This window comes from Heterodontus francisci, chromosome 8, assembly GCF_036365525.1.
Source record: "Heterodontus francisci isolate sHetFra1 chromosome 8, sHetFra1.hap1, whole genome shotgun sequence".
NCBI classification, from domain to species: Eukaryota; Metazoa; Chordata; class Chondrichthyes; order Heterodontiformes; family Heterodontidae; genus Heterodontus; species Heterodontus francisci.
The window spans coordinates 97,961,716-97,989,219 of NC_090378.1; the positions used below are offsets into that span (position 1 = coordinate 97,961,716).

At 43.2% G+C, this 27,504-nt stretch overlaps 1 protein-coding gene across 3 annotated transcripts in view; it reads right to left on the reverse strand.

Annotated features, from left to right (window-relative positions):
* Positions 1–21,119, reverse strand: part of LOC137372579 (transcriptional adapter 1-like) — a 104,916-nt gene extending 83,797 nt beyond the window's left edge. For 2 of the 3 annotated variants that reach the window (XM_068036516.1, XM_068036515.1), the window contains exons 1-3: positions 20,947–21,119; positions 7,701–7,792; positions 2,907–2,972 (exon numbers count right to left, since the gene is read on the reverse strand). In XM_068036516.1, coding sequence (XP_067892617.1) covers positions 2,907–2,972; positions 7,701–7,792; positions 20,947–21,020 — 232 coding nt within the window. In that variant the 5' untranslated portion in view covers positions 21,021–21,119. The remainder of the gene's footprint in view (positions 1–2,906; positions 2,973–7,700; positions 7,793–20,946) is intronic. The other variant, XM_068036517.1, reaches the window with a different exon arrangement.
* Between the last annotated feature and the right edge of the window lie 6,385 nt (positions 21,120–27,504).

Genomic DNA, 27,504 nt, shown 5'->3' on the forward strand with positions numbered 1-27,504 from the left:
ACATTTGAGGAATTAATACATAGTTTACAACAAAAATACATTCCTTTAATGCACAAAAACCCAGCAAGGGAAGTGTTCCAACTGTGGCTAACAAAAGAAATCAAGGATTGTATTAAATCAAAGGAAGAGGCATATCAAGTTGCCAAAAGGCAAGCCTGAGGATTGGCAGCATTTTGGAATTCTGCAAAGGAGGACCAAGAAAAAGATTAAGAAAGGGAAAATAGAATGAGAGTAAACTGGCAAGAAACATAAAAACTGACTGCAAAAGCTTCTAAAAGGTATGTAAAAGGAAAAGATTAGCAAAAACAAATGTGGGTCCATTACAAGCGGAGTCAGGAGAATTTATAATGGGGAATAAGGAAATGGCAGAGAAACTAAACAAATACTTTGTGTCTGTCTTCACGGAGGAAAATACCAAAAACCTCCCAGAAATATTGGAGAATCAAGGGACTACTGTAAACGAGGAACTGCAAGATATTAATATTAGTAAAAATAGTACTAATGAAATTAATGGGACTTAAAGTAGATAAATCCTCTGGGCCTGATGATCTACATCCCACAGTGTTCAACGAGGTGGCTGTAGAGATAATAGATGCATTGGTGGTCATCTTCCAAAATTCTATAGATTTTGGAATGGTTCCTGCAGATTGGAAGGTGGCAATTGTAACCCCACTATTTAAGAAAGGAGGGAGAGAGAAAATGGGTAACTACAGACCTGTTAGTCTGTCATAGGGAAAACACTAGAATCTATAATAAAGGATGTGATAACAGGACCCTTAGAAAACAATGGTAGGATTAGGCAGAGTTAACATGGATTAATGAAAGGGAAATCTGGTTCAACAAACCTGGAGTTTTTTTAAGGATGCAACCAGCAGGATAGATAAGGGGGAAGTGGTGGATGTGGTATATTTAGTTTTTCAGAAAGCTTTCGTTAAGGTCCCACACAAGAGGTTACTAAACAAAATTAGATCACATGGGATTGGCGGGGAATATATTGGGATGGATTGAGAACTGGGTAATAGGCAGAAAATAGAGTAAGAATAAATGGGTCATTTTCAGGATGGCAGCTTGAGACTAATGAGGTACCGCAAGATTCAGTGCTTGGGCCCCAGCTATTCACTATCCATATCAATGATTTGGATGTGGGGATTAAATGTAATATTTCCTAGTTTGCAGATGACACAAAACTAGGTGGAAGTGTGAGTTGTGAGGAGGATGCAAAGATGCTTCAAGGGAATTGGAGAGGCTAACTTGCAGGTTGATAGGTAAATTGGCCATTATAAATTGTCCCTAGTATAGGTAGGTGGTAGGGAAATATAGGGACAGGTGGGGATGTGGTAGGAATATGGAATTAGTGTAGGATTAGTATAAATGGGTGGTTGATGGTCGGCACAGACTCGGTGGGCCGAAGGGCCTGTTTCAGTGCTGTATCTCTAAACAAAACTAAGTGAGTGGGCAAAAATTTGATAGATGAAATACAATGTGGAGAAATGTGAGGTTATCCACTTTGGTAGGAAAAACAGAAATACAAAGTATTTCTTGAATGTTGAGAGGCTGGGAAGTGTTGAACTTCAAAGGGACTTTGGTGTCCTTGTTTATGAGTCACTGAAAGCTAACATGCAGGTACAGCAAGTAATTAAAGGTGGCAAATAGTATGTTGGCCTTTACTACAAGGGGATTTGAGTATAGGAACAAAGATGTCTTACTGCAATTATATAGAGCCTTGGTGAGACCACACCTGGAGTATTGTGTGAAGTTTTGCTCTCTTTACTGAAGGAAAGAGATACTTGCCATAGAAGGAGTGCAACAAAGGTTCACCAAACTAATTCCTGGGATGGAGGGACTGTTCTATGAGGAAAGATTAAATAGACTGGGCCTTTATTCTCTGGAGTTTAGAAGAATGAAAGGTGATCTCATTCAAATATACAAAATTCTTACAGGACTTGACAGGGTAGATACAGGAAGAATGTTTCCCTTGGCTGGAAACCAGGGCACACAATCTCAGAATAAGGGGCAGGCCATTTAAGACTGAGATGAGGAGGAATATTTTCACTCAAGAGGGTTTGAATCTTTGGAATTCTCTGCCCCAGAGGGCTGTGGAGGCTCAGTCGTTGAGTATGTTCAAGACTGAGATCAATAGGTTTTTACACATTAAAATCATCAAGGGATATGGGGATAGTGCAGGAAAATGGTGTTGAAGTAGATGATCAGCCATGATTTCATTGAATGGCAGAGTGGGCCAGAAGAGCTGAATGGCCTGCTCCAGCTCCTATTTCTTATGTTCTTATATTACTCATCTTGAATTAAGCTAGTCTGCTGCAAAAGACCAAGCTGAACAGAAATTCTACTCAAGCTCAAAAGTGGGGCAGTTATTGGAATTTTGGATATACCTATATTACTTGATATGCACAGTATAATTTACAAGTCGACCTATAAAATGTCTATGAATCCTTGGTATCATCCATGATTTGCCATGGAAAATCCCAACTGCACTTTTTCCATTATGAAACCTTTTAAGAAAAATAAACTATGGATCAGTCCGTGCTGGAAATACTCAGCAGGTCAGGCACTGCAGAGAGAGAAACAGAGTTAACGTTTCTGGCTGATGACCTTTCATCCAGAAAGCAGAGTATTTTTCTTTTGTTTCTACAAATCAATCTATTTGGTTGGAGTTTAATGTTGAAACTACAGAAGTTATAAAGACCAGAATAATTCTGCTTGGCAAGAGCACACTGAATGAAACAGGTAAACGGAAATTAGCAGCACCTTAAATATGTTGAAAGAAACACGATTTGGATGTGTACAAATGAATAAAAGCTCAACTCTTGACAATGTACAAATAAAACAGAAAAACATTGGGTCTCTTTAAACTCCTATACAGTTCAAACCTTTCCAGTTCCACGTACCTGGAGCTGAAACCATGATCTGACATCTGGTGAGGATTGCAAGCAAGAAGTCATTATGGGAATGCACTGGAAAACAAAATCATTTCTTCCTTTAGTATTATCATATTAAATCTGCCAAGGTTAAATAAGTCATCAGAGAAAAAAAAAAACAGGTGGTTACAGGATTCACTATAGTTTAAATTCTATGTCATCGAACATGGGGTAGTCAAAGAATTGGGAAGCAGTTTTTGATTTTTATCATGGTTCTGCCACAAGTTTAAAAGCAGCAGCAGTTTGTCCATCAATGGAGTGTAACAAATTTATGGAGGCATTGCATCACATGACTGCCGTGAAAAAAATCTTGCTCATACAAGTCTCGCAGATCTAATATTTGTTATACTATTTGCTTACCCTTTAATAAATCTACCTTTTGCCTTCTGTCCTCAAAACCTGTTATTTAACATTATTAAATATTTATTTTTGCTGTACTTCCCACAGCAGATTTTGTTTTGTTTAATCTGCGGTTTTCTCCCTAAACCTTCCTCCTTCTGCTCAGTTACTTCAATGATTCCGAAAAGTATTTTTTCTCTTCCACTATACCCTTATTAGATATTCCTAAAGCATTGCACTGCCCTGGGAGGTCATTACTCACTATTGAGTCTCCAATATCCGGCACTTGGTCATGCACCAAGATCCTGGCCCAGCTGATCACTGATTCAAGCCAAGGTCAGCATCAAAATGTCTCAATCACTCCTTGCCCTGGCATGTGCCAAATGCCCCTCAGCTAAACAAACAATGGTTCGTTCAGAATTTTACTTTAGTAGAAAATGCTGGAGAAATTGAAATTGTGGGCCAATACTCGCCGAAAAAATAATGGCATATTGGCGACGCACAATGTTATTAATGCATAAATCGGCCAGCAAATTCAAGGGATTAAGAGATAGGATGGGAGTTGTAAATCTCCGGAACTTGATTAAATTTAGCAAGTTGACAAATTACCTGCAGCCTCTCTGCTATTTTTTAAGAATTTGCTGGGCGCTTACATTAATTGTCCATTGAACTCGCTGCAAAAAGTTACAACTTGTAATGAAGAGCATAAGTACTCTTGCAACATGATACTTAATTCAATGCCAAACAACCTCTCTGGCCAAAAAAAAGAGCAATTTAAACTGTTCAGCTTCACTCCTGCAGATAGTAAATACTTAGATTTTGAAATTTGATTTTTTTTTTTCTTACTTTTCCATTGCCTTTTTCTCTCTTGCTTAATCCAATCTTTCTTTCTCTTCTGTTATTCCTCTTTCCTTCTCAATCCTTAAATCACATTGGTCAAGGAGATTGAGTGCTGGTCCCACTGTTCACTGAAGTCCCAGATGCTCTGTTACCCTCGCTGTGCCATGATCAGCCAGCACTTCCACAAGTTATGTTGAAATATTTTTTGAGCTGAATGGTACAGGAAAAGTCTAACCAAGGTGGGAACAGTGCGAGATGCTCCTTTCCAGCAAGGTTCCCCCCTAATTTTTTGATTTCATTTGCACTATCCAGACATCACAATTGTAATATGTACATTTCCTGCCTGGATGCCACAATGCACTGAGTATCTGAGTTCCACAGCAGCAGGATGTAAACTACAACACTCTTCCACACTCACAAAGTTTATCACCAGGAGTTATAACGCCTCATTACTTTTCCTACCTAGTTGACATTTGATGTGCGTTGTCACGGTGTACCAAGTACTGCAATTCCAAGGAGCAGGATAAAAAGTCACAACTTCATTGATGCATTTCTTGCACATACAGAATTTGTTCACAGCAGCAAGTAGTTCCCAGCATCCAAGGCGCAGGCAAAATTTCCAGCTCAAGCCTCAGGCTCCAGTAAGAAATGCAGGCCAATTTGGGGGTGGGGCAAACCTTCTTTGCAACATTATGAAAATTAAATGACCAATTTTATGGTCAAGTTTAACTTTTGTCAGAATTGTGTAATTTAACTGTCAGTTCCAACTTTACATCTAGCTCTACAAACTAACCTGAGTGAAGGAAGAAATGGGATTCCAAAACAATGCGAAGATTTCTTTTAGCAATTAGGTTGGTCAATTTTGTGTTTGTTGGTGCATGAATGATAGATTTATTTAGTTTCTTAATTTGTAAGAATTTAATTACGACAGTTACCCATTGGTACTTTTTTGCGGTAGTAATAATAGTAAGGCTATCAGCAATTGCTTACTGTTATTGAAGAGTAAATCGGCCAGCAATTCCCAGCATCTGCAGATGCGCAAGTAAACGCGGATATCAGGAAGTTGCTGGTCAAGTTGCCCTGTTCCTCCATAAGTTTTTCTGTAACTATCGTTACAAGAGACTTGGCATCAGCAGAGAAACACATAGAAGGCTGTGACGTTATTGTACTTATGTGAGCAATATCCACGAAACACATCAGAAAATGTTAGGGGTTGTGCACTGCAGTGTAAGTGAATTTTTAACAATGTGCTAAGTCTTAATTACTGCCAAACTACTTCTATGACACTGGAAATTAACTTTTACAAATGTAGAATCACAATCCAACAGATTTTAATTATTGTTAGACATTTAAAATAGTACTTTCTTTTTCTCTCTCTCTCTTAATCTCTTAATTGCTTCACTTTCTGTATATAATTTGGCATTATAACTGACACTTCCTGGTTCAGAGTCTGCCCCGCTCATTAACAATATTTCAATCTGATCGATTAAAGAGTTATTTGGTTGCTTGCCCTGTTTACACAGGTCCCAGATTCTACGTAGAGGGCTCGGTTCCAAAATGTATTTCTAATCTCTACAAGTTCCATTGCAAAAGCCCATAGTCTGTGACCAAGTGTAAATGTAATGAATGACTGATGCCATTCGTTCACCACTGAATGCAAAATCCAGGTCATTTTGTCTTTGATAGATAACTGATTACAGTTAATTGAGCCAATCCCAATTTTCTGCCTTTATACATCTGATGTTTTGCAGCATGGTGCCCTGCAGTGTGATGACTCGGAGACCAAAGTTTGACAAGATATAATGAACACATGCGACAAGAAAGACTTTCAATAGAAATTTTGAGCAGCTTCCATTGTGCCTCTTTCCATCAATTTTCTGCCCACCCAGCACCAAGATGGTGATTTATACTGTCTATAACCCTCAAGCCTTGAACCCAAGGGATCATTTTCCATATTGCGTTTAGTGAACATTGGGCAACAGAAATCCTGGCAAGGCCTCCGCACCACCCTCCCCCCGCAACCCCCCGCCCATGCTACCTCTGCAGCATTCTCCAGTACCACATCTCAGCTAGCTCATGCCTTGTACCCTTCATACACTTGCTTACTGTGTGTCCCCTTCAACTCCTCTACACTATGGCTGGGCCACTGTCTTGAGCCATTCCTGCATACTTTGACATGACAGAGGAGGCCAGGATGAGAACTCCGATCTCCAGAAAACCTCATTCTTCAAATATTCTTGATCAAGATGCACTTGAGAGGTTGAAGAACATGAATCTATCCCCAGCCATCCCACCTCCCCCAATGAGTGTACATACAAATGCATGAAATTGGCAGGTAGGATAGACAAGGTGGCTAATCAAGCTCATGCTGTACAGTCATGATGCAACACACTACAATCCCCAAATGCCCTCCAGCACCCAACAGGTAGCCACACAGTTCACTGCAAGAGGCAAAAACAAATTAGAGAAGAAATCCAAAGCCAACTTAAGGGGAAAAAGAAACACTGGGAAATTCATCTGTGCCCCTTGAAGGCGATCAAATAAATTTGGGGAGATGACAGCAACAAGGAGATATGCCCCCCCATTTCTCCCCCTCCCCACTATTATCCAACCCGTCTTTTAGACACAGCAATGACAGTCAGTTAGGAACTCATCCAGCTCCCTTTTGTTCATCTTCTTCAACTCCACAGTCCCTGCAGAAAATTGTCCCATAAGTCTAAATTCTTGGTGACATCTAGCCGAACTCTATGATCATGTAAATTATAGTCACGGATTTTGTACAGGATGGATCAGAAGTTCTTCTTTGAGAGAATGATTCAAAAATGTACTGAAGGGAAAATAAGTCTGTGTTGAGCAACAGAAGCTTCTCAACATCCCCATAAGTATTTACACACTTTGATTAGTTTAAACAGAAAGGGATTAGGGCAGAGGTAAATCCTGAATTGGTTAAAAGCACCTCCCTCTGTTGACAGATTTCGTCTTCCTTTTCCCTCCCACCCTCCCATAATTAGGAAAGTTTAGTATAACTCCACTAAAATAACAAACCCTGACAGCATGGTTAAATGCAGAGCTGAGCTCCTTCAACTTTGTTCCAACAATGTCCGACAAACCTAGAACAGCAGCCCCCTATTCTGACACATTTTTCATTTCCCACCTTAGTTATCATACAGCACAAGAGGCCATTCCGTCCATTGTGCCAGTGCTACCCCTTAAGGCGCTATCCAATTAGTCCCACTCCTGTGCTCTTTTCCATGGCCCTGCAAATTTTTCCTCTTCAAGTTTACAGCCAACTCCCTTTTAAAAGTTACTATTTAATCTGCTTCCATCACCTTTTCAGGCATGTGGTCTGTGAGATTGCCAAAATAGGGATAGTCTTGTGCTGCGACCATCAGTAACTGGATGCAGGCTACCAAAATGCATCTTATGGAGGATCTTCACAGTCAGCAGGCACAGGAAACTTTTATCAACATCTTTGAAAATGAGTGTGCTGAGCCACCCGATAGAAATTTTGTGCATGATTATTATTCACTGAATCCACGGATATATCTATTAGAGGTAAGGAAAATAAACAGTCATAGATCTTACCATTATCATGAGTAAGGAGTCTCCTCGCTTCTACATCAAACTCCTCTTTACTTATTTTTTGCTTGAACCAAAGCTTCAAGTTTGCCCAATACCTGAGGGAAAAAAAAAAGTAACCTGGAGACAGTGAACATGCAACCAAGAACTTGCATTACTATAGAGAACAAGGAGAGCTGTATTGATTGAGGAGAATATTACAGTGCTGGAAAGGGGGGATGTCAAGGACAGAATCTATTTGGTTAGAGTTAAGAAACAATGGAGGTGCCATTACACGACTGACTGTATTCTGTAGGCCACTAACTAATGGGAAAGATATAGAGGAACAAATTTGCAAGGAAATTACACAGAAGTGATAATGGGGGAATTTCCATTATCCCAAGATAGACTGGGATAGTAACACTGTAAAGGGCAGAGAAGGGGGAAGAGTTTCTGAAGTGTTTTCAAAAGAATTTTCTGGATCAGTATGTTTCCAGCCTAACAAAAAATGGAAGCATTGCTGGATCTGATTCTGGGAAAGGAGGTGGGTCAAGTATCAGTAGGAGACAGGTAGATGATAGTGATCACTCTACCATTAAGTTTAGATTAGCTACGGAAAATGTCAAGGAGCAATCCAGAATAAAAATACTTAATTGGAAGAGGGCCAATTTCAGTGGGTATAGAACGGATCTATCCCAAATAAATTGGAATCCAATATTGGCCGGTAAAACTGCAACAGAACAATGGGCTGCCTTTAAAGAGGAGATGGTTTGGGTACAGTTGAGGCACATTCCCATCAGGGTTTGGGGGGAGTGGGGTGTAGGAAGGTAAGGTAACCAAAGCCAAAACTCCCTGGATGATGGAAGAAAGAGACAGTAAGACGAAGCAGAAAAAAGGAGTATATGACAGACATCAGGTTGTCAATACAAGTGAGAACCAGGCTGAATATGAAGTGAGAAAGAAGACAAAAAGACAGAACATGAGAAGAGATGGCAGCTAACATAAAAGGGGAATCCAAAAATCTATCAGCATATAGATAGTAAAAGATTAGTAAGAGGTACATTGGGGGCGATTAGGGCCCAAAAAGACCTACGCATGGAAGCAGAGGGCATGGTTGAGCTATTAAATGAGCACTTTGCATCTGTCTTTACCAAAGAAGATGCTGCCAAAGTCATAGTGAAAGAGGATGTAGTTGAGCCACTAATACAAAAGCAAAATACTGCAGATGTTGGAAATCTCAGCAGATCTGGCAGCATCTTTTTTTTTATTCATTCAGGGATGTGGGCGTCGCTGGCCAGGCCAGCATTTATTGCCCATCCCTAATTGTCCTCGAGAAGGTGGTGGTGAGCTGCCTTCTTGAACTGCTGCAGTCCATTTGGGGTAGGTATACCCACAGTGCTGTTAGGGAGTTCCAGGATTTTGACCCAGCGACAGTGAAGGAACGGCGATATAGTTCTAGTCAGGATGGTGTGTGACTTGGAGGGGAACTTGCAGGTGATGTTCCCATGCATTTGCTGCCCTTGTCCTTCTAGTTGGTAGAGGTCGCGGGTTTGGAAGGTGCTGTCTAAGGAGCCTTGGTGCATTGCTGCAGTGCATCTAGTAGATGGTACACACTGCTGCCACTGTGCGTTGGTGGTGGAGGGAGTGAATGTTTGTAGATGGGGTGCCAATCAAGCGGGCTGCTTTGTCCTGGATGGTGTCGAGCTTCTTGAGTGTAGTTGGAGCTGCACCCATCCAGGCAAGTGGAGAGTATTCCGTTACACTCCTGACTTGTGCCTTGTAGATGGTGGACAGGCTATGGGGAGTCATGAGATGAGTTACTCGTCTCATGATTCCTAGCCTCTGACCTGCTCTTGTAGCCACAGTATTTATATGGCTACTCCAGTTCAGTTTCTGGTCAATGGTGGCCCCTAGGATGTTGATAGTGGGGGATTCAGCGATGGTAATGCTGTCGAATGTCAAGGGGAGATGGTTAGATTCTCTCTCGTTGGAGATGGTCATTGCCTGGCATTTGTGTGGCGTGAATGTTACTTGCCACTTATCAGCCCAAGCCTGAATATTGTCCAGGTCTTGCTGCATTTCTACACGGACTGCTTCAGTAGCTGAGGAGTCACGAATGGTGCTGAACATTGCACAATCATCAGCGAACATCCCCACTTCTGACCTTATGATTGAAGGTAGGTCGTTGATGAAGCAGCTGAAGATGGTTGGGCCTAGGACACTACCCTGAGGAACACCTGCAGTGATGTCCTGGAGCTCAGATGATTGACCTCCAACAACTACAACCATCTTCCTTTGCGCTAGGTATGACTCCAGCCAGCGGAGGGTTTTCCCCCTGATTCCCATTGACTTCAGTTGTGCTAGGGCTCCTTGATGCCATACTCGGTCAAATTCTGCCTTGATGTCAAGAGCAGTCACTCTCACCTCACCTCTTGAGTTCAACTCTTTTGTCCATGTTTGAACCAAGGCTGTAATGAGGTCAGGAGATGAGTGGCCCTGGCGGAACCAAAACTGAGCGTCACTGAGCAGGTTATTGCTAAGCGTAGCCGCTTGATGGCACTGTTGATGACACCTTCCATCACTTTACTGATGATAGAGAGTAGGCTGATGGGGCGGTAATTGGCCGGGTTGGACTTGTCCTGCTTTTTGTGTACAGGACATACCTGGGCAATTTTCCACATTGCAGGGTAGATGCCAGTGTTGTAGCTGTACTGGAACAGCTTGGCTAGGGGCACGGCAAGTTCTGGTACACACTTGCTCAAAAAAGGGTGTCAGGATAAACCCAGCAACCATAGGTAGTCAATTTAACCTGTGGTGGGAAAGCTTTTAGAAATGTAGATCTAGGACAAAATTAACAATTACTTGGACAAATATGGAATTAATTAATGAAATCCAACATGGATTTGTCAAGACAAACTGCATTTAATTTTCTTGATTGAGGTTTTTGATGAGGTAACAGAGAAGGTTGATGAGGAGTTGATATGGTGTATATGAACTTCCAAAAAGGTGTTCCATGAAATGCCACGTTACAGGCTAGTCAGCAAAATTGAAGCCCGTGGATTAAAAGGGACAGTGGCAGCATGGATACAAAGTTGGCTAATCGACAGGAAAGAGAGTAGTGGTGAGTGATTGTTTTTTGGGCTGGAGGAAGGTATACAGTGGGGTTTCCCAGGCACTGGTACTAGAGCTACTGCTTTTCTTGATCTATCTTAATGACTTAGACTTGGGTGTACAGGGCACAGCTTCGAAATTTGCAGATGACACAAAACTTGGAAGTATAATGAACTGAGAAGGATTGTGATAGCCTTCAAGAGAACACAGACAGGCTGGTCGAATGGTCATTCATGTGACAGATGCAATTCAATGCAGAGAATTGTGAAGTGATACATTTTAGTAGGAAGAATCAGGAGAGGCAAAATAAAAGTGTACAATTCTAAAGGGGGTGCAGAAAAGATAGTTCTGCGGGTATATGTGCACAAACTGTTGTAGGTGCAGGACAGGTTGAGAAAGTGGTTAACAAAGTTATGCAGGATCCTGACCTTTATAATAGAGGCAAAGAGTACAAAAGCAAGGACGTTATCGTGAACCTTTACAAAAACCTGGTTCGGTCTCAACAGGTGCAGTGTGTCCAATTCTGGGCACTGCACTTTAGGAAGGATGTAAAGGCTTTAGAAAGGGTGCAGAAAAGATTTACGCGAATGGCCCCAGGGATGAGGGATTTCAGTTATGTAGATAGACTGGAGAGGGTGGGGCTGTTGTTCTTAGAGAACGTTTAGAAGAGATTTGATAGAGGGGTCTAGATAGAGAGAAATAGTTCCCATTGGCAGAAGGGTCAAGAACCAGAGGACATCGACTTAGAGTGATTGACAAAAAAACCAAAGGCTGCATGAGGAAAATCTTTTTTTACACAGCGATGGTTAAAATCTGGAATGCAGTGCCTATCGGTTTTGGTAGAGGTAGATTCAATACCGGCTTTCGAACGGGAATTGGATAAGCACCCGAGGGGAAAAGAATTGCAAGGCTACAGGGAAAGGGCCAGGGAGTGAGACTAACTAAATAACAAGATCTGAGTAACAAGAGCAGGAGGCGGCCATTCAGCCCTCGAGCCTGTACAGCCATTCAATAAGTTCATAGCTGATCTGATTGTGGCCTTAACTCCACTTTCCTGCCTATCTCCCAAAACACTTGACTCCCTTGCCGATCAAAAATATGCCTAACTCAGCCTTGAAAATATTCAATGACCCAGCCTGCACTGCTCTCTGGGGGAAGAGAATTCCAAAGATTAGCGACTTTCTGAGAATGATTCCTCATCTCCGTCAAAAATGGGAGACCATTTATTTTTAAACTATGTTCCCTAGTTCTGGACTCCATCACAAAGGGAATCATCATCCAAGCATCTACCCTGTCAAGTTCCTTCAGAATCTTATATGTTTCAAAATGAGAGCCAGCATGGACTTGACAGTCCAAATGCCCCCCTTCTGTGCTGCAGCTAATCTATGATTCTGCAGTAAAAAAAAATGTCACAAGGTGCTTCAAAGAGGCGGAATAAAAAACAAAGGTTGCCAGGCCAAACAAGATGATCCTGGGAAGGATAACTAAAAGCTTCATGAAAGAGATGGGTTTTAAGGGTCTTAAAGGAGATGAGGGAAGAGGAGATGCAGAGGGGTTTAGGGAAGGCAGGGTGTGGGGCTTAAGCAGCTCAAGGCATTGCTGTTGATTGTGGGGCAAAGTGAAGGGGGCGAGGGTACACAGGAGGCCAGGGCCAGAGAAACATAAATTAAGTGGGGCAGGAGACTTATAAGGCTAAAGGATGTTATACTGATGGGGAGTGGTGAGGGGATTTAAATACAAGAATGAAAATTTTATATTTGACACATCAATGAGGTGAGGGGCAAAAACAAGTGGAGCTTGGTGCAAGATAGAAACTGGGTAGCGAAGTTTGAAAGAGCTGAAGTTTATGGAGAGTATTGGATGGAAGAGCATTGGAATAATAGAGCATGGAGATGACAAAGGCATGGATGAGGCTTTCAATGGCAGATGGCTGAGGTGGATGATATTGCTAAGCTGGAAGCAGGTGGTTTCTGCAATGGAGAGGATATCGAAGCTCAGCCTAAGATCAGATGGAATGCAGAAGTTACAAACAGCCTGGTTCAGGTTGCGATAATGGGCCAGGGAGGAAGAGGAAGTCACTGGCAAGGATACAAAGGTTGTGGCGGAAATCAAAGTCAGAGTCAAGGGTATTCAACATTCCAGAGAAATAGACAATATGGAAAAGGAGCTGGGGTAGCTTTTGTTAATAAAGGAAGGTATCAGTATGATGGTGAGTAGTGATATAAGTGCAATCGATCATGATGTGGAATCGGTTTGGGTGGAAATAAGGAATAGCAAGGGGTAGAAGTCACGGGTGGGAATCTTCCATAGGCCCCCGAAGAGTTGCCTCACCGTAGGACAAAGTATAAATCGGGAAATAACGGAGGCGTGGAAGAAGGGCACTACAATTGTCATGGGCGATTTTAATCTGCATATTGACTGGACAAATCAGATTGGCAGAGGTAACATGGGAGACGAATTTGTAGAGTGCATCAGGGACTGTTACTTACAGCAATACGTTGCAGAACCTACCCGGAAACAGGCTATTTTACATCGAGTAATGTGTTATGAGGTAGGATTAATAAGAGATATCGTAGTTAAGGATCCTCTGGGGGGGGGTAACGATCACAACATGGTAGAACTTCAAATTCAGTTTGAGAGTGATCAACTCAGGTCTCAAACCAGTGCCCTCAACTTAAACAAGGGCAATTGCAGAGGTCTGAAGAAAGAGTTGTCTAAAGCGGGCTGGGAAAATAGACTAAGGGGAAGGTCAGTGGATGAGCAATGGCAGACATTTAAGCAGATATTTCATAACACTCAGCAAAAATTTATCCCGGTCAAAAAGGACTTGATGAGAATGATGAACCACCCATGGTTAACAAAGCTGGTCAAGGACAGTATCCAATCAAAAACTAAGGCATGCAAGCGGCAAAAACTAGTGGTAGGCCAGAGGATTGGGAAGTTTTTTTTTTAGGAACTAGCAGCGGATGACTAAAAAGCTAATAAAGAGGGAGAAAATTGATTATGAAAGTAAAAAGGCAAGAAATATAAAAACAAACAGCAAGAGCTTCTACAGGTATATAAAAAGAGATAGCTAAAGTGAGCATGGGACGCTTGGAAGATGCGACTGGAGAATTGATAATGGGGAACAGGAAACGGCAGATAATTTGAAGCAGTATTTTGCATCGGTCTTCATGGTGGAGGACGCTATAAACATCCCACAGATATCAGATAAGCAAAGAGCTAATGGGAGGAAAGATCTTGTAACAGTCTCTATCACGAGCGACAAAGTATTTGACAAACTACTGGGACTAAAGGCAGACAAGTCGCCAGGACCTGATGGCCTACATCCAAGGGTTTTAAAGGAAGTGGCTGAAGAGATAGTGGAAGCATTGATTGAAATATTCCAGAACTCACTGGATTCCGGGAGGGTCCCAGCGGATTGGAAAATTGCTAATGTGATGCCCTTGTTCAAGAAGGGAGGGAGACAAAAATGAGGGATCCATAGGCCAGTCAACCTAACATCGGTCATTGGGAAAATGCAAGAGTCCATTATTAAGGAAGAAATAGCTATTTAGAAAAGCTTAATGCAATCAGAGTCAACATGGTTTTGTGAAAGGGAAATCACGTTTGACAAATTTGCTAGAGTTCTTTGAGGATCTAACTAGCAGAGTTGATAAAGGGGAACTGGTAGATGTAGTGTATTTGGATTTCCAGAAGGCATTCGATAAGGTGCCACATAAAAGATTACTGCGCAAGATAGGAGCTCACGGTATTGGGGGTAATGTATTAGCATGGATTGAGGATTGGTTAACTCACAGAAGACAGAGAGTCGGGATTAATGGGTCTTTTTCAGGTTGGAAAGACGTAACTAGTGGAGTCCCACAAGGATCAGTCCTAGGGCCTCAATTATTTACTATCTATATTAATAACTTCGAAGAAGGGGCAGTGTAATATATCCAAATTTGCTGATGATACAAAAATAGGTGGGAGGGCATATTGTGATGAGGACATAAAGAATCTGCAAGGCGATATAGATAGGTTGAGTGAGTGGGCAAAAACTTGGCAGACGGAGTTTAATGTAGGAAAATGTGAGGTTATGCAGTTTGGTAGGAAGAATCAAAAGGTAGACCATTATTTAAATGGAGACAGTCTTCAAAAAAGTGCAGCACAGAGGGATCTGGGTGTTCTTGTGCATGAAACACAAAAAGTTAGCATGCAAATACAGCAAGTAATTAAGAAGGCAAATGGAATTTTGGCCTTTATTGCTAGGGGGTTGGAGTTTAAAAATAGGGAAGTCTTGTTACGACTGTACAGGGAGTTCGTAAGGCCGCACCTGGAGTACTGTTTTATTTATTTAGAGATACAGCACTGAAACAGGCCCTTCGGCCCACCGAGTCTGTGCCGGCCATCAACCACCCATTTATACTAATCCTACACTAATCCCATATTCCTACCACATCCCCACCTTCCCTATATTCTCCTACCACCTACCTATACTAGGGGCAATTTATAATGGTCAATTTACCTATCAACCGGCAAGTCTTTGGCTGTGGGAGGAACCAGAGCACCCGGCGAAAACTCTCGCGGTTCACAGGGAGCACCCGGCGAAAACTCTCGCGGTTCACAGGGAGAACGTGCAAACTCCGCACAGGCAGTACCCAGAATTGAACCCGGGTCACTGGAGCTGTGAGGCCGCGGTGCTAACCACTGCGCCACTGTGCCGCAGTATGTACAGTTTTGGTCCCTGTATTTAAAAAGGATATACTGGCATTGGAGGCAGTTCAAAAGAGATTCACTAGGCTGATTCCTGGGATGAAGGGGTTGACTTATCAAGAACGGCTGAACAGTTAGGCCTTTATTCATTAGAGTTTAGAAGAATGAGGGGTGATCTTATTGAAACATACAAGATTCTGAGGGGGCATGACAGGGTAGATGTTGAGAAGATGTTTCCACTAGTGGGGGAATCTCGAACTAGGGGACATAGTTACAGAATAAGGGTACATTCATTTAAAACTGAGATGCGAAGGAATTTCTTCTCTCAGAGGGTAGTGAATGTCTCGAATTCTCTATGCCAGAGAGTTGTGGAAGCTAGATCACTGAAAGTATTTCAAGGGGTAGGCAGATTTTTGAAATATCGGGGAGTTGAGGGCTGAGGAGCTGGCACAAAAGAAGAGTTGAGGTCTGGGGCAGATCAACCATGATATTATTGAATGGCGGGGCAGGCTTGAGGAGCCGAATGGCCTACTCCTATTGCTTATGTTCTTATGTTCACAAATTTTAGCTGGATTAAATTGCAGTCCATCCAAGATTCCATATTAAACATCCAGTCTGACAACATAATGGTAGTGGAGGGATTGAGAGAGGTGATGGAGAGGTGGAGCTGGGTATCATTAGCATACAGTGGCGCAGTGGTTAGCACCGCAGCCTCACAGCTCCAGCGACCTGGGTTCAATTCAGGGCACTGCCTGAATGGAGTTTGCAAGTTCTCCCTGTGTCTGCGTGGGTTTTCTCCGGGTGCTCCGGTTTCCTCCCACAAGCCAAAAGACTTGCAGGTTGGTAGGTAAATTGGCAGTTATAAATTGCCACTAGTATAGGTAGGTGGTAGGGAAATATAGGGACAGGTGGGGATGTGGTAGGAATATGGGATTAGTGTAGGATTAGTATAAATGGGTGGTTGATGGTCGGCACAGACTCGGTGGGCCGAAGGGCCTGTTTCAGTGCTGTATCTCTAAACTAAACTAAACTAGTGGAAGACAACCCCCATGTCTGCAGATTAAGTCACCAAGGGCAATGCACGGATGTGGAAAAGGAGACGGCCAAGGATAAATTTCTGGGGGAACCTAGAGGTAATGAGCTGGAAGAGAAGCCAATCCAGCTATGATCAGATGGGTAAGCTTGTAACCATACGGAGAATGTCCACCAAGCTAGACAATGAAGCAAAGGTGTTGGAGGAGCATGGTGTAATCAGTTGTGTCAGAGGCTTCAGAGAAATCGAGAACTTTGGTCATATCATGAGCTCACATATCACTTGTGGCAAAGAATCATAATTTGACAAAATCTTTAAGTCAAGAGATTTTATATCTCTCTATCCAAAGGTAATATTATACCTTAGACTAGAGCCAACTTTTCTTAATTCAAAGTTGCTTAAGTAGCACAACATTTCCACAATCCTGTGTTATTTGCATTGCTTAATTCAAATTATTGGATAACTTACATTTGTTAGTGTAAAAAATATCCTCGAAAAAAAATCGCGAGCATTCTATTTATTACAAAAAATGGACATGGTTCATTAGTTAATACATAATAGGTTAGAATGTGTGCTCTCATCTCCAGGACCTAGGTCTGAAATCAGCATAGAATAGTTGATCAAGTGTTCCTCTTTCTGGAAGCTGAAAGGATTACAAATAAAGTGAAATCTATCTTTGATATGTTGTTTTATAAGGACAGAGTATTTTTCCTTATAATTTTAAACATTTCAAATGACTGCCTTTGTTTCTGTATAATTTAAGCATAAAACAGAAATTAGCAACAAACGCCTGAACAGTAACAGGTAAGAAACAAGCAACAGAAACATTTGAATTAAGTTTCTGCCTTTGATCATAAAGATGAAATAATCACAAGCAATATATGCACATCAGGAGCAGGGGTTTGGATATCCTTTGACAATGTACTGGTTAACTCATCTACATTAAAATTCTGTATAATGCAGACATTGCTCTGCTTATATAAAACAGTTTAACAATGGAATTAAACTTAAAGCTTACATAGCAATATTAACACAACAAAAAAAAGACCCAAGGTGCCTTATGGGGGCTGAAGGGAAATTGGACATTGACTAAGAATTGGGACCGAAGGGACAGGTTCTGAGGAGGCTTTGATGGTGACGGAAAGGGGAAGTTTTGAAAAAGTATTGGGTGTAATGACTGAAGGCTCCATCATGAATGAGTTTTTAAAAAATTCCTTCCTGGGATGTGGGCGTCGTTGGTAAACCAGCATTTGTGGCCCATCTCCAAATGGCCTTGAGAAGGCGATGGTGAGCCACCTTCTCGATCACCGCAGTCCATGTGGTGTAGGTACACCCACAGAGCTGTTTGGGAGGGAGTTCCAGGATTTTAAGACAGTGACAATGAGGGAACGGCAATATAGTTCCAAGTCAGGATGCTGTGCAACTTTGAGGGGAACTTGCAGGCGGTGGTGGTGTTCCCATGCATCTGCTGCCCTTGTCCTTCTCGGTGGAAGAGGTTGGGGGTTTGGAAGGTGCTGTTGAAGGAGTCCAGGTGAGTTGTTGCAGTGCATCTTATAAATAGTACACACTGCTGCCACTTAGCATCGGTGGTGGAGGGAGTAAATATTTAAGGTGGTGGATGGGGTGCCAATCAAGTGGGCTGCTTTGTCCTAGATAGTGTCAAGCTTCTTGAGTGTTATTAGAGCTACAATCATCCAGGCAAGTGGAGAGTATTCCATCACACTGCTGACTTGTGCCTTGCAGATGGTAGACAGGCTATGGGGGATGCAGGATATGAGTTATTTGCTGCAAAATTCACAGCCTCTGACCTGCTCTTGTAACCACAGTATTTATACAGCTGGTTCAGTTAAGTTTCTGATCAATGCTAACCTCCAGGATGTACATGATATAGGATACGGTGATGGCAATGTTGTCGAATGTCAAAGGGAGATGGTTAGAAAGTCTCTTGTTGAACAAGGTCATTGCCTGGTACATGTGGCACAAATATTACTTGCCACTTATCAGCCCAAGCCTAAGTGGTGTCCAGATCTTGTTGCACGCAGGTACAGACTGCTTCAGTATCTGAGTAGTCGTGAATGGTACTGGACTCTGTGCAACCATCAGCGAACATCCCCATTTCTGACCTTGTGATGGAGGGAAGGTCATTGATGAAGCAGTTCAAGATGGAGGGGTGTGGTAGAGATATACAGTAATTCAGATTCAGATGCAAAAATGAGTCACGGACCGTCAAATCTCGGCTCCTCCGTGAAATTGGCCATTTTGTGAACTTCATGCATTTTATTCATTGACACAAGGCTCACCTTGCTGATTGCTGAGCATGTTGCAAACTGCGCATGTTTTAGTGATTGACATAAGACTCAATTCGCTGATTGGTAGCTGAGGGAGGGTCTCCAGTGCAGTTGAGAGAAGCAGTCTCAAGTATTAGCAGACAAGTGAGAATGCCAGAATGAGCAAGTCAAAAACGGCCACAACCATTACTGCAGCACATTGAGTGAAAGAATTTGGCTTCCAAATTCTGCATGACAATGGTGGAATACAGTTTTGTACACGTTGCAGTGTTTCGTTGGTTCACACATGGCGGGCAACGGTTCACCGCCACTTACAGTCTGAAAGCCATCGCAGCAGGAAGACAGAATCCACTGTACTGCTGGAAAACAAGCATGCCAATAAACAAGCAACGATTTCATCTCTTTTTAAGAAGTTGATAGAGAGCTCAGAAAATCGTCAGCTGGTCACAATGGAATTTGTGGATGCTTTAGTAAGAGCCAACATACCATTGGAAAAACTTGATCACCAAAGCTGCCAGTATTCATTCAACGTAATGTGTAAAGTGGTGGTCGCTTGCCAAGTGCAAATAAACTACAACAGGACTACCTACGGAAGGTTTTTGCTATACATTGTGTGGAGATGAAGTCTCAGATTTAACGCATGCAAGTCTCCATGCTCATATTCAACCAATGACTTCAGTGAGTAAAGAATGTGACCTGTTTATAGTCAGCTTTTTACAATAGTTTTTAAGTATGCAATAAATGCCACTTGAAACCAGAAACCTCCCTTAGTGTTTTTTTGTTTTAAACAGATCATTTTCATGTTTGTTACGACCCTGTGAAATTCTTGTTTTAAGTTAATTTTTTTTTCAATTTAAAGCTTTCTACAGGGCTATGTCTGACAGCGAGCCCCATAAGACAGGTACCAGTAAAATGTAAAAATAACTGTTCACTGTCATTTGGCTTGATTGTAACTCTTTTTATAAAAGAAGTCCCTTCCTTATTTTGAGTTTTAATGATGTTGAAAATAAAAACTTTTAAAACTGATATCCACAAAATTTACCCAAGCTTTATAAGGTCTAATATTTCCTAACTATTTCAAAGGCTGCATTTGTTGACAATGCAACCACTAGGTGGTGCAGTACTCGAACATGCACAAATGCACAGCCTCATGCACTGAAACATCGCTGTCTGCAATGTTTTTGGCAGCTGCCAGTAGCAAAGATGGTGCTGCTCAATTTATCACAAAAACGAAAACAAATGAAACCTAAATGCCCAGTGGCTGCGATCGCTGCCTCCATTCCAACCCCAACAGTACCCCGCTCCCTCCTGCCATCGCACTTCTCCTCACCGCTGCCTCTCGTGCCCATCTGCTCACCACTTGCTCCACGTTTTGCCACTTCTCCCACTCGTTCACCGCTTCACCCACCCCCCCACCTGCAACTACCTGTGGGCCACTCATCTGTGCGGGGGGAGACGTGGTGAGTTTAAGTATGCAATGACATTTTCGCGTGCATGCAGAATTGGTCCTGGCAAGCCGGGCGCTGACGTCGCCTGCGCATGCACAGCACCACACTGACAGCAAGAATCCATTCTGCACACATGCAAAGCTGGAGCGGGTCACTGTATTTCAAAACTAGAAATAAGAAGGAAAAAAACAATAGCCTATTTTTTTTCAAAAAAAGGAAAACTAACCTTACATGTGTACATTCAACCCATTCATTTCATTCATTGTCTACAAACCTCTTGTCTCTTTCTGCAAACGCTCCAAATCAAAAAATAAATCACTACAGAAGCAAAAGTATTCTGGATGCTGGAAGTCTGGGAGGGTCAAAGTTGTGTCTTTTGATCTCCAGTTTCTGGTTCCAGAGGCGCCTCCTGACTGTCCAGGTATTTCCAATCATAGAGCAGCAGCCACAGGCAGAAATCAGCTCCAAAACCAACCACTCAATAGGCACAACCCCCGGTCCTGGGACCTGAGCTGTCACTGACTGACGGAGGCGCTGGATTTAAATGATAAGGTTCTATCAGTGGATTGCCGTAGGGCCCTGGCAGCGGCACTTTACCTGTAGATATCCAGAGAAATCACCTGGGCTAATAGCGCTGCCCAGGCCTCAGCCTCATATCCAATAGCAGCGCAGCAACAACACACCGAAGACACACTCACTGTTTCACGTTCTCGCCTAACACCTCCGTTAAAGTCTTTTTGGCGGCCTCCAGTTCGCTGACGTGAGTCGCCATGTCCACAATGAAAGGAGACCAATTTTCTGAACCGAACCACGGCTTTTGAGAAACCGCTCACCAACCGGCCAAAGCAACCTCCCCCTAGAGGACCTCCCAGTTCTCTCCGCCCCCTGCCGGCCCGGAGGATCTCCTGATCCTCTTCGCCCCGTGCTGCTCTGGAGGAAGCCCGGCTCTGCAGCACCTCCTTCCGGCCTGGAGGACCTCCTTCTCTGCAGCACCCCTTGCTGGTCTGGAGGACCTGCCACCCAAGGGACATAGCACCTCCCAACTGCCTGCTCACCCCAAAAGCATCTACTACACCACCACCTGCAAGTTCCCCTCCAAGTCACACACCATCCTGACTTGGAACTGTATCGCCGTTCCTTCACCGTTGCTGGGTCAAAATCCTGGAACTCCCTTCCTAACAGCACTGTGGGTGTACCTACCCCAAATGGACTGCAGTGGTTCAAGAAGGCAGCTCACCACCACCTTCTCAAGGGCAATTAGGGATGGACAATAAATGCTGGCCTGGCCAGCGTCGTCCAGATCCCATGAATGAATAAAAAAAAAGACCTGGAGGGACAGAGAGGGTGGGTTTGGTGGTGGAAGACTTTTCTAGAGCCAGACTTGACCAACTGGAGCAGACTCCTACATTGCCACACTGTCAACAAACTGTCCCCACAAAGACAGAAGAGGAATTAACTGAGATTATTGATCATTCTGAAAGTATCCAGCCAGTATGAAACTTTTATCAGAAAATAACTTGCATTTATGTGGCATCTTTCATGTCAAGACGTCCGCAAAATGCTTCCCTACCAAAATAGTACTTTTTGAAGTGTACTCACTGTTCTAATGCAGAAGCAATTTGCACGCAGCCAGGTTCCTCAAACAGCAATGAGATAGATAGAGTCATTATTACAACATAGAAAGAAGCCATTTGACCTATTGATTCCATGCCGACTCTCCAGTCAGTCCCATCCCCTGCTCTATCCCTGCAAGTTTATTTCCCTCAAGTGCCTTACCAATTTCCTTTTGAAATCAATTATCTCCGTTTCCACCATCGTAGAAAGCCAATTCCAGGTCATTACCACTCATTGAATAAAAACGTTCTTCCTCACATCCCCTGAATCAGTTGCCCAAAACCTTAAATCTGTGACCCCTTGTCCTTGTGCAATCAGCTAATCTACCTTTAATGAGAAGCTTTTTATGTTATCTGATGCAATATAAATGAGATGCATGGAGTTCAGTTGATTGAAGATTTCAAACAGGTTTATTAAACAGCTATCAAGTATATACAGTGCAGAGCTAACCATTTACAGGAGCTGCCTCTTGGTGTTCCAGTTACATACAGCTTCTGGTTCTGAGTCACATGACAGTTTTGGTACTTGGCGCAATAGCATATCTTCAAGATACATTACTCTTAAAGGCAATCACACAGCACCCCCCCTCCTTTCTTTCCAAAGATAAGTTTCGTATGCTAAAAGCAAGAACATATAAAATTAGATAACATCAAAATTATTTACACATGGATAGAGATGATGAGCTTTACAAATATAGAGGTTCAACAGTCCATATATCGTCTCGGTGGTTTGACAACTCTTGCTCGGGGGATTTGTGTCTCATCTGTTGCTGTTTTTCTGAAGTTTCTCCCTCTGCATTCAGTTTCTGTTGCCCTGCCGACAGCCTGCTAACATACTCTGCTGCTTTTCTCAAGATGACCATCTTTGAGGCCTTGTCATTCTGGGAAAGTTCCAACACCTCATCTCAAAGAGCCAATAGACAATGCTTCAACTCATTCCTCCTCTGCCTCTTCAGGACATTGTGTGTCCTTCGCCTCTCCTCATCCTCCGCATCTGAAGGCTTGGGGCTCAAGGCCGAGGACTTGTTGGGGGAGGAGTACCTGGTCTCATGGAGATACCTGTCCATTCTGACTCGTTGCGGTGCTGGCGGTTCTGTAGATAGCAGAAGTGAAGGCGCGGCAAAGTTGTGCTGTTGCTGGATTTCCAGACTGCACCATTTGATGCTGGTCAGAGTCTGCGACGACCACGCTTGACGTGACTTGTCTGAAATTTGGAGAAGTAGTAAGTGACTAAGATAAAGTCTTCTCCATTAACGGAAAACAGATCAGTGGACCAAGGGACTGACGGAATCTCGTAAAGATGTAGAGGTTCTTTGCATTGTTGTGGCTGGTGGCTCTGACATGCCTCACACATCCTCACTAATCTTTCAATGTCGTTATTGATCCATGGCCAATAAACAGTGTCTCATCTTGTTCGCTCTATGCCCATATGGCCTTGGTGAAGTTGTGACAAGATGTCCTCTCAGAGAGCTTTGGGCACAATCACTTGTTTTCCCTTGAAGGCGACGCCTCTCGAGATACTGAGTTTATCTCTGTAAGTCCAGAAGCATCTGAGGGTTTCTGGCAACTCTTTTACCATGTCAGACCAGCCTTCTACAATGACTCTACACAGTGCCTTCAGTTGGGGGTCATTGGTGTTTCTGATTGCAGTTGGTCACGTTTGTGCTGACCAAAATGCGATAAGTCGATTTTGAGCACATCTTCCACCTCGATGTCCTTGCTGTCTACTTGTAGATCCACTGGAACTTCTTCATTCTTGCTTGGGATTGGTAATCTGCTCAGCGTATCCGAGGTGACCATTTTAGTACCCAGTCTGTAGCAGATGTCGAAGTCGTACCCCTGTACCTTCATTAAGATCGACTGTCGAGGTGGTGTGCATGTCAATGGTTTGCGCTAGATCATCTCCAGTGGCTTGTGGTCAGTTTCCACAGTGAACAGCTTGCTCAAAGATGCAGGTGTGGAACCTTGTGATCCCAAACACCAGAGCAAGTGTTTCATGCTCTATGTTTGAGTAATTGGACTGTGCTGGGGATAAACATTTGCCATCTTGTAGGATGCACTCTCCTAGCCCTTTCTGTGAGGCATCAACTTCCAGGGTTGTTTTTTTCCTTGGGTCGTAGTAGTGCAGCGTACAGGTTTCTGCTGACAAAGTTTGTTTGAGAGACTCAAATATATGCTGATGGTCCTCCTGCCATACGAATGGTACATCTTTCTTTAATTGCTCTCTCAGCGATGATGCTTTATCAGAAAAATTTGGAATGTATGGTGCCAAAAAGTTGAAAAATCCAAGACGTATCTGTAGATCTTCCTTGTCTTGTGGGGTAGGCATATGTCTTACATCTTCGACTTTGCCTGGGTCAGGATGGATTCCGCAACCGGAATAGATGGAGCCAAAGAAATTGATCTGACTTACATTCACCTGGCACTTCTTGCTTTTAAAATGAGCCCTTCACGATGAGCTACTGCCATCAGGAAATGGAGATTTTGATCATATTCTTCTTTGGTTTTGCCCATTTCTGCAATGTCATCGACAAAGCAAATGCAGCCAGGCATGTTTTCTATAATACAAAAACAAGAAATGCTGGAGTCACTCAGCAGGTCTGGCAGCATCTGTGGAAAGAGAAGCAGAGTTAACGTTTCGGGTCAGTGACCCTTCTTTCTATAATACTGTCCATATGTTGCTGAAACAGATCTTGACTCAGACAAGCCGAAGGGTAGTCTCTGGAAGCAGTATCTTCCAAATGGTATCCTGAAGGTGGTGACTTCTTGAGATTCCTTAGCTAGGTGTATCAACCAATATCCATGTTTGGCATCCAGCTTGGAGAAGAATTTGGCTCCTGTGAACTTGGGATTCAATTCCTCTAATGTTGGAATCTTGTGGGGGTATCTCTTTAGATAGAGGATTAGACACCTCGGATATAGAGATACCCTGATTGCTCCATCCTTCTTCAGTACGGATATGATTGAGCTGCACCAGTCTGTGTGATGATGCACACAACGGATGATGCCATTGCACTTCATGTTATGTAACTCGCGCTTAAGCTTTTCTTGTACATGCACTCTGCACTTTCTGGGAGGGTCAATTGACAGAATTTAATCCTCTGTAAGGTGCAGTACGGCATCGCCTTTGAAATTTCCTATGGCGTCGAACCTGTCCGGGTACATTTGTTGTAGGTCGTGGACTGACTCAATGCGGGTACCGTTGGTCTCTTCTGCTGTAATGGATACCTTGGTGACCTTGTGGATAGTTATGATGTTGAAGTCCTTACACGCTGGTAGTCCGCTCGTGTCTATTAGATAGAACGTTTGTGGTTTCCATGCTGATTTGTCATATCTGCGTTGCATTGTTCATGGGCCACTGCAGTTGTCGGTTGTATCATTGATTTCCAATGACTCCGGTACATACCTTTGTGATTTTGGACTGGTAGGATATTTGCACTTGATCTTGTCAATCTTGACCATGAGTGTATGCTTGCCAGCTTTCTTTGAGCATGTGATGTTAATAGTGGCAAAAGCTTCCAGTGGCTATACTTCATCAATGTGATGTGTCAGGTTCACAATGTGGAACGCCTGTTCATCTTCTGTCTGACAACTACTTCTCTCTGAGTCTTGTCTCAGGTCTGCTTCGCTGTGGACCTCGTGTATCGGTTTGCGTTTACACCGGTCTCTGGCGCTTTCTTTGCTGCTGTTGCTGTTTTCTGTTTGTCTGTGTCCTGCCGAGATTGACAGCAGCAGGTGTTTAGCAGTGCTTGTCTGTTTATCTAGAGTCATAGAGTTATACAGCACAGAAACAGGCCCTTGGGCCCATTGTGTCTGTGCCAGCCATCAAGCACCTAACTATTCTAATCCCATTTTCCAGCACTTGGCCCGTAGCCTTATATGCTATGGCGTTTCAAGTGCTCATCTAAATACTTCTTAAATGTTGTGCGGGTTCCTGCCTCTACCACCCATTTCAGGCAGTGTGTTACAGATGACTCTATGACTCTATGCTTGCCTGTTTATCTAGCAGCTAGCACCCACCAGAAGAGGAGGAAGAGACAGGACGTGCACAAGTCTTCAGGGTGGGTGCCACTCTCAAATTGGTACTCAGCATTGCAGACTGCTGGGAGTGACAACACCTTGAAGGAGTGTCCTCAGTGCAAAAGACAAGGGTGAAGCTTTTGCATCCATCTTCAGCCAGAAGTGCCGAGTGGATAATCCATCTCAGCCTCCTCCTGAGCTCCCCAGCATCAGTGATGCCAGTCATCAGCCAATCCAATTAACCCCATGTGATATCAAGAAACAGCTGAAGGCACTGAATACTGCAAAGACTATGGACCCTGACATCGTTTCGGTAATAGAAGACTTGTGCTCCAGAACTAGCTGCGCCCCTAGCCAAGCTGTTTCAGTACAGCCACAACACTGGCATCTATCCAGCAATGTGAAAAATTGTCCAGATATGTACTGTGAACAAAAAGCAGGACAAAACCAACCCGGCCATTTACTGCCCTATCAGTCTGCTCTCAATCATCAGCTAAGTGATAGACGGAGTCGTTGACAGTGCTATCAAGCGGCACATGCTCAGCAATAACTTGCTCACTGATGCTCAGTTTAGGTTCCGCCAGGGCCACTCAGCTCCTGACCTCATTACAGTGTTACAACCGGGTGAGGAAGGGGTCTCGGGCGCCCCTCTGGCCCCTTTCCTGGTTTGGTCGTAACAGGGTTTAACTTTTAAACACAGTGTTTTTAACTTCACCTCAGTGAGTCCTTGCTCACTGCTCTCTAATTGTAATTGTAAATCAACCAATCAGGCAGGCTTTCTGAGGTTTAAACAAGAAAGATGTAAGTTTAATAACCTTAACACTCTAACTCAGTTAAAATTACTAAAAATACGCGACGCAAGCATGCTAGCATGCATTTGAAATAAACACACACACAAATAGATACAGAGGGGAAGAAAGAATTAAAGGGAGAGGATTTGGAGTAGTAGATGGAATTCAGTTACTGCCTTTAGTTTTGTTGTAAAGTCTTTGGTTGGAATTGCAGTCTTGTAGTTCTCGTTGGGGCTCAACGCACACTTTCAAACTTGATTCTCTGGTACCATACGGAGAGCAGTCGGACCTCTTCAAGCACGCCGGAATTTTGAAAAAAAAGAGAAAAAAGCCATCAGTGATGTCACAGGAAAGCTGGAAGGTGATTGGTTGGTGAGTCACTGCTGTCAGGGAATAGCTCTAAATAGCTGGGTAAGTATCGAAGGTAAGAAAGGTTTACAGTTTATTTCATAAATAGTAAGTCATTTTTTTTAGGGAGTTCTGTAGTAACGAGGACCAGGGAAGAAGAGTCCTAGAGTAAATGATATTATTTGACATTAAGATCTTCCAAAAGGTTAATTTAAAGGGTTAAGTCATGGCAGGAGAGCTCAAAGCCGTGGTGTGCTCCTCGTGCTCCATGTCGGAAGCCAGGAACATTTCCAGTGCCCAGGACTGGCATGTGTGCAGGAAGTGTATCCAGCTGCAGCTCCTGGAAGCCCGGGTATTTGGAGCTGCAGCGGCAGCTGGGGACACTGTGGAACATCCACGAGGCGGAGAGTATCGTGGATAGCATGCATAGAGAGGTGGTCACACCGCAGGCTCAGACACCACAGGCAGGAAGGGAATGGGTGAG